Raw genomic sequence first — 12,440 nt, 5'->3', positions numbered from 1 at the left:
GAATCATCCACAAAATGGCATGAGCAGACACAAAATCTGAAGGACAAAAAATATATGTAATGGCTGATGTGGGATCACCCAAACTAATTAATGGCTGTAAAGCGGTGACTCATTTGTTTCTGTGTATATTTTTTGTGTTGACTTTGTGTTGTTGACCTGAGTTCTGGCAGAAAGATAAACTACCCATAGGAATATCTACAAGTAATGATATTCTCATTATGAAGTAGCTAATAAGTGCATTAAATATCGTTGCAGAGTACACAAAGTTTGTTCTATTAAAATGACCTGGAAAGGTATCAGAAGAAAAGTCACCATCTTGATGGGACGTAGTTGAACAAATCTTGTCAAGTGTATCTTGGTTACGTTTTTGCCATGGATGAATATCAAGGCATTCCCCTGAATAATGTGTGGCTTGTTCTCTTTAAGATCAAAACCAAATAGTTATACTTATATAAATAAATAAAGTGAAGGTCCACATCAAGTATTAGCAAAAGGAGACTAGGTTATTTAATAATCAAATTAATCTAAATTTGTATTAAAACAATAAGAGAGAAAAACAAACTATCATAAGAAACAATGGAGTCAAAAATAGACTATGTTATATAATGGAGACACAAAGAAATATAGTGTTTTGGTTGTCCAAAACCTGCAATACCAAGAATCATAAAGGCAGCAGAGGCTTACAACAATGTTTCATTGTGTACAGACCATGCATCAACTTATGAGGAAATTTCTAACAAATATTAAAAAAAGTTACAAAAACTATGTATTTTTAAAATTTCACAAAAAAATTACGTTTTGTGATGGGTTATTTGAACCACTGTGAATTTAGGATTACCATATTTTCAAGCAATCCACGGGGTATTTTTTCAATAGATGACAGAGTCAGCTGGAATAGATCTGAGAGACCTGCGCTCTGGAGTCAGCCGTCTTAGCTGCTGCGGCACACCTCTCCCTAGCAAAAGAATGATGGATTTAACTCAAATCTCTTGCCGGGGTGTGTGGTTGAAATGATTCAGCACTCCATCCATCATCCTGCGTTTGCTAAGAAACCCTCTTGTCAAGACTTAAACTCCCCTTTTATTACATAAAAATCACCCCTAGGGTAGGCCCTAGGTAGCACCTAGGGGAGGGTGCCTTGTAATTGAAAGGTTGGACATGTACTTTAAAGGTTTGTATGTCCTGGTAGTATAAAACTCCTACATTCTTTTCACAACTGTAAGGCCTACCCTTCTTATAGTATAACATTGGTAAATACTGATTACATTTAATAAGCAGCAATTTCTAATTGGGAGCAGGTAGCTCTATCATGTTTGGTGTTTTTGGATTTATAATAAAGAATCCTATGTTACCACCCGGGCTGTATGCACTGTAGGTTCGCTAGATAGATCCATGTATCAATTAACTCGACCGCCTCCTCTTCAGAAGCAGACTCGCAAATCTCGTAGTGTGTATCTCTACAATCAGAATGAATGAGGGAGCGATTGGTACACTCAGCGAGTTGTTTCCTTTTTTCTTACCTTTTCTTTCTTCTGTTTTTGCTTGAGTACAGTCTGAGTCCTCCTTTCCGTTTCCTGCATTTTCGCTGCACGTGTTATCTCGCGAGATCCTGGCATAGCATTTCCTCATTCCTATCACATGACAAGGAGGCGCAGTGTTTAAATAGCGTGTCCTGAGTTAGCTCAGTGCTTGGCTTCATGTTTTATTTTACCTTTGGGACTAGGATTCTTGCTTGGCCAACACACTTCCTGGTGTGCTCTTGTGATTGGTGTCCTTGCCGCATTTTCCTTGCCATTTCTTCCTGGCGCTCAGGTTCCGCACTGGAATTCCTGGTCAGCTGGTTGCTGCCATCTAGATCAACTGCTATTTCTTTCATGACAAACTTTGCTGTACTGGATGCTTCCTGGCTGGAGAGGCCAGCAACATTTGTAAGTCCCATCGCTCTTCAACTCTTCAAAGTATTTTGGTCAGTGCACTGTACTATAGCTATATAGGCTTAGATTTTGTTAAGTTTTGTACTATTACCAATGTTTTGCAATGTCCTATTCTCCTTGTCTAGATCTTCTTGTGTTGCAACATTTTTTGGGACTTCAGTTGCTCCATTCTCTTAAATGACGCTGATTTGACTCCCTCCCATAAGAATCCATTCTTCGACTAATTTATTTTTTGCTTTATTTATGAACTCCAATTTTCCTATCCTGAACTTTTCTTGGGGATTTCTGCCATACACTCTTTCGAAACTGGTGATTGTCTCCCTAAGGGGGGAGGTTTTCTGATTTGCATAAAAGTATGAAAGATTTTTCTTTAGTGTTAGGATTTTCCCTTTACTTATCTAGCTTTCTTGTGATTATGTTTTTATAGAGAATGGAGTTTACCAAAGTCTATTGAGAAGAGGGTATTCCAAAACAGAACACTCATAGTCCTCACAGAGGAAGCCCTGCTGTCTATACAAGGTCCAAGACCATCTCTCGACATTCTGTTTTCCTCTTTTTCCCTCAAGACAAACCGCTCATACTGCTTATTCAGAGTGAGGGGTTGGTCTGAAGGTGAGAGGTAGGACTATCTCTGTTTCCGAGGCTCCTGGCTTACAGGTGAAGGGGATCGCAATACCCTATTTATTGGTAAAGTCAGGTTTTTTTAATACAATTTTTTAAATGCCGCTTTTAGAGAGTTAAAGACACACAGATGATGGGCAGAATGCAGAGCAAATCAAACATTCACCCCCCCCCGCGTCAAGAGATCTGGGATAGACTGTTCCCATGGGGAACAGGGTGAAGACTGATTTGCATATGGTTGGGTTTAAACTGGAATGGCATGGGGAGCAATACAATGATGGATTTAGGCCAAGATCTCTGTACTAGGGTGAATGTTTGCCATTGTTCAACATTCTGTCCATCAATTGTCCTTTTTGTATTGGTCACCCCGAGTGGGACAGGTATGCCCAGACGTGGGTCCCGTGCTCTCTATGCCACTGGAGTCAAGCTAGCCTGGCTGATGAGGGGTGAAACCCCGTAACCGACCCTAGGATGCTTGTTTTCTAGTTCAGGGAGAACCTGGCCTGGCAGTTTGGGCTGGACTGTTTCCATGGGGAATAGGGTCAAGACTGATTTGCATATGGCTGGGTTTAAACTGGAATTACATGGGGAGCAAACAAATATTGGATTTAGGCCCAGATCTCTATACTGTGGTGAATGTTTGACATTTTTCAACATTCTATCCATCAATTGTTCTTTATGCTTTCTTCATTTTTCTTTTAGAGAGTTGTCATTTTTCTGCCGTTTACATTTTTGTGCCAGAACCCTGTCTTGGGTCACATGACTGGGTGTAATTGACAGTTAGATTTTGTTAATTCCTCCCAGACAGTCACACAATGGAGGTATTAGGTGTGCCTTAATGGGCCGTCTGCTGGCAGGATGGAGGGATGGAACTGAGCACAGCCCCACTTGCCACTGAATAGGGAGTAGTCTGCCCTCACACAAAGGACCGATCACCTCCACATTGTTACTGCAGCCAACTTAGAGCCAGGCTACGGGAGTCAGGAAATTCCATGCACTTCATAGACACTGTCTAGAAACGTATCCCACCTTCCAGAAAGAAGCTGTGCTTCTGGAAGGATTGCTGCACTGCTACCCTGCTGGACTGTTGCTTTGTCAAACCTCTGCCCTGCTGTCATGCTGTCCTCTTGCCTGGGAGAGGATAATTGGAACTGCAACTTCAATCTGAGCTCAGAGCTACTAGAGTGACTCCAAAGGCTAGTCTGCTGGCCTCCTGATCTGAGCCTCAGCAACATAAAATTCACCCCAACATCCTGCACCAGCGCCTGGACCCAGTTGAAATGAGTTCCTGACCCCAAAGTGGCGCCCCAGAGGTCCTGTACACTTAGAGTGGCCTCAAAGAGCTGTGTTTAGGTTTTTGGGTGCTTTGTGATCGTGAACGGGCCCATTTGCACCAATACCTCACTACCCATGCTGTTATTCAGCTTTAAGCTCCAGCAGCAGCCTTTTCGTAACATAGCATGGACGCCTCAGCAATGCCCATCCGTGGCGCTTGCCCTGCTGTTCGCGCTGCTCCAGCTGCCACCCATGGCACTCTCCCTGCTCCCCAAGGTAAAACTTTCAGCTGGACTAATCCGGTGGCTGTAGCCAACCTGTACTCCATGGCAGTCTGCCTGAACTTGTGACTTTGATCTGGTCCAGCGTGACCAGGTATCCATAATTGGTGAGCGTGCTTTTGGCTCTATTTTCCCTAAAATCTTTTTTAAATGCATAACTAAGGTTCCACTGATTAGATTTTTGTTGTTTGGTGTCACATAATGTTTTTAAATTTACTCTATTTTTCTAAATTGTTGCGGGATCTTCCTTGTGTTGTATTTCACTTTATTACTGTTTGTGTGCTCCATAAATACTTTACCCATTGCCTACGAGTTAAGCCTGACTGCTTTCTGTGCCAAGCTACCATGGGTTAAGAACACGATAAATTAGTGATTTTTTCGGCTGTTGCGTGACCACGACTCACACCAAAAACCCATTTTGTCACACAAGTTCACAAATTTATGTTGAACTTGCACAAAGTCTGATGCAGGGTCACAAATGTTTGCACATATGCCTATGTTATGTGTAACATGTGCATTTGGGTTGGATTAGGAGGTGTGGCAGGCCAGTCCTTATTCTACACCCACAGAGGAATGTACACAGCTGTGTGGCATTCACTGCTTCCTTTTTCTTACAGGCGTCCTTTCTTAATGCACGATGCATAATGGAAAATGTGATGCTGGCAGGGGGCATGCCAGCGCACCAACACTTAAGCAAGTAACGAGCACAGGTTAATGAACATTATCGCAGCGAGCAAACACCTGCTGGTTAACTTTTATTGGAGGGCTGGGATACGAAAGGCAGCGAAGCACTTAGCTCCTGCATTGCTATCCTCGCCCTCCTCCAGCGTCAAGACCAGCTTGAAAAAGAAAAGCCATCGCACATGTGCAAAGAGCACCATGTTTCTCGCAGATGAGCAATCGCATTTTAATGAATTCTTTCCCTTAGATTTGCAAAGCTTAGCATGCAGGGACACCAAATTTATGACACAGAGGAGAAGCATGTTCATATGAACAGAGGCAAGCAGAAAGTAACAACATGCCTATAAGGTCAAATAATCAAGCTTGTCTAAAATAAGGAGGCTAAAAACCAACATCATTTTATAGGTAGCACAAGTTTGTTTGTGCATGACAATCTGTATTTTGGACTCCCAATTTAGTTTTATGCAATTATTTACTCCTGCCTTAGGTTTTGTAAATTTATTCAGAAAAGTACAGCCAGCATTACCTCAGGCGAGTAAGTATGAACAATAACAGGAATGCAAAAATGGGAAGAGATTCATCAGGATTTCAAAGTAAAGCCCTGTGAATCACCCAATTCCATTCAACCTAATGAGTGTAAATGCTTGTGGCAATTCTCACTTATCACTTGAAACATATTTCTGCCCTTGGATACCAGAAGCAAATTAACAAAACAGGCTGGTGCTCTGCTCTGCCACTACTGCAATGCGCTAGTTTTACATTGTTTGTCATTCAGCTCTGGTTTTCAGAACAGCACAGAATACATGAAAACACCAACAGGAATTCAGAGTCACTCGTGGGATATTTTCTATATAAATATAAATACTTGCCAAATAGCAGTCTTTTTGTGGATATTTTGGTGCTTATAACAAAGTGTAGGTGGCCTGCTTCTTCAAATATGCTCTAACTTTATACTGCAACAAAAGTATATGCTTCTGCATGCCCATTCCTTTTTAAAGCAAATGTAACCATGGTCTGATGTCAGAACTCCACTGCACTCATGTTTTTTTTTTTTACACCTAAGTCTAGTTACAATCCATCCTAGAAAGCCTCATCCCAGAGGTGTTGGATGTCTCCTCTCACTGACTAAAACGGGAAAATAGTGCCTCGCTGTAGGAGCACCCTATGTTTGAGCACATAGAGGTTCTGTTCGGTTAAAGAATACCAAAAAGAAACCAAAAGGACAGTGGCTCAGTGACAAAAGAATATTGGAAATGTTAATATCGGAAAATAGCTAGGAAATAGGGAGAGTAAAGCAGTGAAAGAAAATATAAGGACAACACAGATCTGCTGTAATAGAAAACATAAAACAATTCATAAGAGAGACCACTACAGAACAAGCATTCATAGAGCCAATGTCTGCGATTTTGTTAACCCTTTCGATGCGCATGACGGAGCGGTTCCGTCATGCGCATCGGTCGCGCTGTGCGGATGACGGAACTGCTCCGTCACGGCCCCGACCGCGCAACGAACCTTCAGCACGGCGCGGATTAATACTGGAAGTGTTTGGTAATAGCTGGGCGATTGTTGCTCCCACTGCCCTACAGAGAAAATCTCATAATGAAGCAACATCTTGGGTTACAGCAATGTGGAAGGTGGGAATAGGACTCCTGTACAGGCTACATTTAGCTGATTAGCAATACCATCTAAGAAGTGTGTTATGAAAAAGATTCAGATGATGATGTTTTCACTATATGTGGTGATTTCAAAAGGCATACACAGCAAAATATTGCAGAAAGGTGCTCCCACAAGACAGTCTGTCTCTGCTCTGTACTTTGTTTTGTAATTTTTCGTAGAATTCGTGACAGGCGGCCATTTTTAAGTTGATTCTGAATGTAGCCAGGCCTAAATGGTTCTCCTTGGAACATAATAATGATCAGATGTTATATGATTTGGCTATATGCTGAGGCAGATGACACTGCGGCTGTGGTTGCTTTTACTGAAAGTATCCTTTGCGATCATTTAAGGAGGGGTCTTTGAGTCGTACGTTTGAATAATTTCTGGGTGGGTCTTTTTTGCTTCATATTATACACCCTGGCTCTTGGTGGTTTTTGATTTTGACGATGACGGATACACCGGAGGTTATGAATCTTTTGCCGCATCTGGATTAACACCTTGCGCTAAGTAAGGACATTTCAGCCTTTCATTAAGTTCTTGTCAAGGTGATTGTATACATGTTATATCCGGCACTGTGTCTTGAGGATGGTCTCAAGTACTCATTAGACACCTGGAGACCAAAAAGGTTGACGTACAGACCAGTACAAATGCTATTCAATGGACTTTAAAACCCTTCTACAAGGACAAGATTCTCATAGGGTTGCGCAAAGACTGATAGTTTTGGTGGGTGGCCACCCAGACTGGTGTGTTAGACCCAGCACTTTCTGGCGGCTCAGATGCCCTGAAGCCAGACATAATCCACTGTCCTAGATAGGATGAGTACGATAACCTGTGCTCACCCTTAGGTAGTTTTGAACAGAGCAGACTGAGGGTAAAAGTGTAAAGTATTGTAAAGTATTGGCAAAGCACCAACCTTGGAACACACTGATTACACTACACACAGACTTCACACATATTGAAATCAAACAGACATACACATCTTATATATGCTTTACAGTTATATGCACCTATCAAACTTTCCCTTAAGCAGCCAAATCGCATGCACATATATGTACCAATCATAGGTATTCACTTGCCCCATTATCCCCTCAGCCTAGTATGTGCCATAAACCTATGTGCGTACTTCCCCGAGGTATTCACAATCCTAGCGATCCCTCCCACATCAAAACAACTTTAAAATATATGTAGGCTGTTCAGAGGTATTCCACTTTCCTGCTATCACATTAGCATAAAATGCGACATTCCCAACATCGCATACCCCATACACTTGTAATAGTCAAGAAATCACAGGTTTTGACTATGCCTCATGATACAGCACCGCAGCCACTCTAATTTCACCAGCCAATGATACACATTGCACCCGCTGGCGACACTTTGATTAGATTGTTGGGACCACCTAAAGCGGAAGAACTCAGTTACTGTCAAGACACCCAGCAACACATTCACAAGTGCAGGATCACTATCTCTCCTATGGGCAACAGACTGACACCAGAAGTTGTAGTCCTTTCAAGTTGGAGAAATATTTCCTTCCAGGTCAAGTTGTGAGCTGCAGTTGCTCCAGGCAGCCAGTCGTGGGTGCACACAAAGCACGACAAGTCCCCTCAGGTCCAGTCATGTTGTTACCGACAACAGGGTCGCTTGTGGTGTAGGTCTGGGGAGAGGGAGCCGGCGACCTCAGACTGAGGCCGCTATGTCAGGCACTGTTGTCCGTCTGATCTGGAGGGCGGAGACTGTCCAAGCTTCTAGCTCGGGTCCCCCAGACTCAGCAAACGTTCCCCAACACCTCTCGGACACCAAACGCTACGAAGGGCAAGCTAGAACAGGTTTCCGGTTGAAAGCTAGGGTCCCTTGGACTCAGCAAGCTTCCCCAGCACTACTCAAACTCTTTACATGTTGGCGCCCCAGGTGGGCCGCTAATCTTTACGAGCACACTCCTCTGCACAGCGTGATTACTGAATACGTCAGGATGGTCCTTGTCCCAACCGAAGATAACGTCCACATTTCCGCTGCACCCTGCACAGTCCTTTCGATCTGGTGGAAATGGGGAGATCCTTTCTCTCCCTGGGATTTCGTGGACAGGAGGCCAGCCAACTGGCACTTGGAGAGTGCTTAGGAACCCAGGCCACGACAGTTGGCAACTAGCTGCAGGCCAGCAACATCCAGGCAAAATCCACCAAGTGATAGTTCCCTTTCTGAAGCACAAAAAGCTCCAGGCCACCACAAGCCTGCGGATAATCCAGTTGCAGTCCCTCCTGCCCCAATGGTTCCTCTTGTTGATGTCCCAGCGTCGAACCAGCATAGTAGGGTTCCAATCTTGAAAGCGTCTCTAAACTACTGAGGACAGAGCTCCAATAATTCTACACACAATGGCATCTAAAGAAGAGGTCAGTTCAAAAGGCCACCTTTGAAATATACAGGCCTCCTCTAAATGTAGTCCTTTCTGCCATCCTACCCTGCAAGGCTTAATCACTATCTTTAGTGAGGCCAGGACCCTGTCCCTTGGAATGCAGGTGCCAATTCATCCCTCTCTTAACCGTCCCAGGAAAGCCCCTCAGAGTCAGAGGTCTGCAGTTTCCCTAGTTTTTGGCTGTCTATCAGGAATGCACAGATGTAGCTCTGCCCCCAGCACCCAGATGTAGATTGGAGACAGGCTGACAGGCACACAAAGAGCCACGAGCATGGACATTTCCACATTAATAATATCAAATCCACTCTCACTACCAGAGTGGATTTGCCATTACTAATCTATCAATACCAAACACCATACTGCTACTCTTCTGCTCGTAGGAAATACAGCTCAATAGTCGTTCCACAGATCCCCCATGTTAATCAATGAGAGAAGCAGGCCTCACCAGTACAGAACACACCATCCAATGTTATTCACTACTACGGCATGTAGCGCACACGCTCACATGCCCTACTTCTTACCTCTTACCTATATCGCACCCTGCACCCAAGTAGTACTAAGATGTAGCAAAAGACATGCTCAACTTTGGCAAGTAGCCTTAAAATGCCAAGCTGAGTAACAGTAACATGCACACACAGGCCCCGCCATGGCAATCCTGTGCTACGTTTGAAGAGCTACCTTCATGGTTGGCACAAACCAGTGCTGCAGGCCCACAGAGTAGCATTTGCCGTAGGTTTATGTCTTACCACTCGACAGGGGACTTACAGCTAACTAAAATCAGCCAATCATGTATACACTAATCATCAGTATGTATATGACAAGCCCAACGCATTGGTACAGATGGCAGTGCCAAAGCACTCAAAGTCCTAAGGACAACATGTAGATCAGTGGAAAACCAGGAGGGACAAAATCAAAAAGTCGAGGTAAAGCACCCTAGAAATGGCCAATTCCAACAAAGGTCCTTATCTGGACTATTGTGGTATTCTTTTTGACAGTGGGCCAGTGCTTGTTTCCTGATACTAAACATATATGGATTGTTGTCTAATAAATACATATGTTTGTTCATGATAAAAAAGTACGCCTATTATTACTTGTTTGTACCTGTATAATTAGTGTAATTATCTATGTTTTATTAAACTGTTGGTGGGATTGGATATTATTCATTCCAAATCCTTGAATTAAGAAACTATGTGTACATTCTCTCTTTCAGGAGTAGATATATGTTCATATATTTGTACCCAGTCTTTTGAGGTACTATTGGGTTGCCCTATTTTGTGAAACAGATAGCTATGTGTGGCATTTAAATTAAAAACAAGCAGGAGGCGATACAGTATACATGATCTCAGTAGAATGGTTAGCATAGAAGTGGGCTCTTTGTGTTTGATAATTAAATAGAAGCTGAAAGGATTCTAGATAAAGTTGTTTTTTTTTGTTTTACCTTTCTTCAAATTTTACATTTGTTGATGTTTCATTTATACCAGAGATATTCTATCCCATCACTGAGAAACATCTTTTTTTGGCTTCACTTTGATATGCACCAGTTAATCATTGAACTAAGAAGTAATACTGGCAATTCAAAAGACAGTACTTGGGGTACGTCTAGAATAATCTAGAGTTGACTTAACAACTGTGCTGCTGCCAACTCGGTGTACACCACAGTGAGCCTTCAATGGTACTCTGATTCACAGGGTCACTGTAGTAGGTGCTCTTACTAAACATAAGGGTATATATATATATGTATAGTCAACAAAAAGATGGCTTTACTCTCACTTGCCAAGGAATACAGCGTAAAAAACAGATATTGAGCTATTTGGTTTCACGTATAGCTTTAACGCAGAGTGTCTTTCAACACACTCAGTTAATACGCCTTTCAAAATATGAATTCCTCGCATATCTATGTGTCACAATTAATTTAACTTGGAAGCATTCATATTTCCACTCCCCCCTCTTTGGAAGAGAAATAATCGGGGACTAAGCGTATTTATCTTACTGTTCTTGAATTTGGTCCAAAACAACCTGTCTTCTAAAAGTTTAATACCACTAAACTACATTTCCAAAATTTTTGAACGTGGATGTCAACACATTTCTAAATAAGATGCAAAATGAAACCTACAATATGCTGTGCTGAATGCACTATTTATATTAACTTTTCTCTTGATTTTATATAATGCCCCAATTTAAACAAAATGTAGACCCTCAAACAGTAAAAGGCTGGTAATCATATTTGGGTGCATTTATGAAGTATATATCACTATACTGCATGGTGCAATTGACATGGGCTAGCCAACTGCCCCACTCATTCGAGTGTGCATGAAACCTAATAACACCTGCAGAGGATGTAACTTAAAACGAGCAGTATTCAATTCACACTTCAGTCAAAACTGGTTGTAAATTTAAATGCATTGGATTTTGTTCACCTGCTTTCCCATTTTCAAAAATCCTCATCTGCAAGCTACTAGACTGCTACAAACACGAAAGGAAGCCATCAGAAAGATTATTTCAGCAGCCATTTTGTTTCAGAATGATTTACTAAAGTGCTATCATCGTGTCAATGGCGACATGCACACTACACAAAAAAAAAAATCTGAAATCCTTAAGATTAGCCTGGAGCTGTCTTCTGTGACGTCTTATAGGTTTATAGGAAGAAAAGTGCCATGTTTCAAATCCCTGAGCCGTCGTGAGATGTGTACTCATTTCTAATAAAGCGTTTATCCATCCTTGACGGCATGTTAAAGTACATTACGAGGGAAATGCTTTCTGCGCACTCTAGGAGAATAAATTGTGTCAGAGACTTGATCTATCCCCACCCCAAAAAGCAGGAAGCAGGAGACGCTAAGCTCATTACTTAGGTCTGTCTAGGAACGCTCTTTATCATTACTTACAGATTTGGCAGTTGCAGAAATGTACTGGACAACCATTTCACGTTTGGTGGCCAAATCCTTTTGCCTCAGCGGAGCCTTGCGTTCTTCACTCAGGTTCATGTCCTCCTATTCAGACAAAGACAAACAAGCGAGAGTTTGAATTTTTGTGCACAATACCATTTTAAACACATTTAAAACGAAATGAAAAATATGTACAATAAGAAAATAAACAAAAACAACGCATATAAGATGTGGTTCAACCGTTTGATACATGTTTGATTTTAACCCCTTCCCCGCTCATGACGGAACCACTCCGTCATGAGCCACGGGTGCCGTGTGCTCATGACGGAGTGGTTCCGTCATGCTGCGGCCGTTGGCCGCCGCTCCGCCCACGCGGCGCTAATTCCCCGCCTGTGCGGGCGATTAGCGCAGTGGGCGGAGTCGTTACGGAACCACTCCGTCATGAGCAGAGCTCAACCGTGACTCATGACAGAGTGGCTCCGTCATGAGCACAGCGCCACCGCGCTGCCCCCAATCCCCCCCCCAGCGCTGCGGCGGAATTCCAAGGGGTTAAGAGACAATATAACTGGCTTTATGTTTTAGAGATGGAGGGAATTTGCCTGGTTACAGAATTACTGAAAATGTATGTTTATACTATGGAAGGCATTATAAGGAGCACAGTATGTAAATAGTTATTTCATACTGTATGCTAAAGTCCCAGAAG

At 42.6% G+C, this 12,440-nt stretch overlaps 1 protein-coding gene across 4 annotated transcripts in view; it reads right to left on the bottom strand.

Moving 5' to 3' along the window:
• Positions 1 to 12,440, bottom strand: part of DIAPH2 (diaphanous related formin 2) — a 3,515,124-nt gene that overhangs the window by 3,172,004 nt on the left and 330,680 nt on the right. For all 4 annotated transcript variants that reach the window (XM_085607750.1, XM_085607751.1, XM_085607752.1 and 1 more), the window contains one exon: positions 11,738 to 11,842. In XM_085607750.1, coding sequence (XP_085463876.1) covers positions 11,738 to 11,842 — 105 coding nt within the window. The remainder of the gene's footprint in view (positions 1 to 11,737; positions 11,843 to 12,440) is intronic.

This window comes from Triturus cristatus, chromosome 5_2 (assembly GCF_964204655.1).
Source record: "Triturus cristatus chromosome 5_2, aTriCri1.1, whole genome shotgun sequence".
In the NCBI taxonomy this organism is placed as follows: domain Eukaryota; kingdom Metazoa; phylum Chordata; class Amphibia; order Caudata; family Salamandridae; genus Triturus; species Triturus cristatus.
This window is presented reverse-complemented; position numbering and strand designations above follow the sequence as displayed.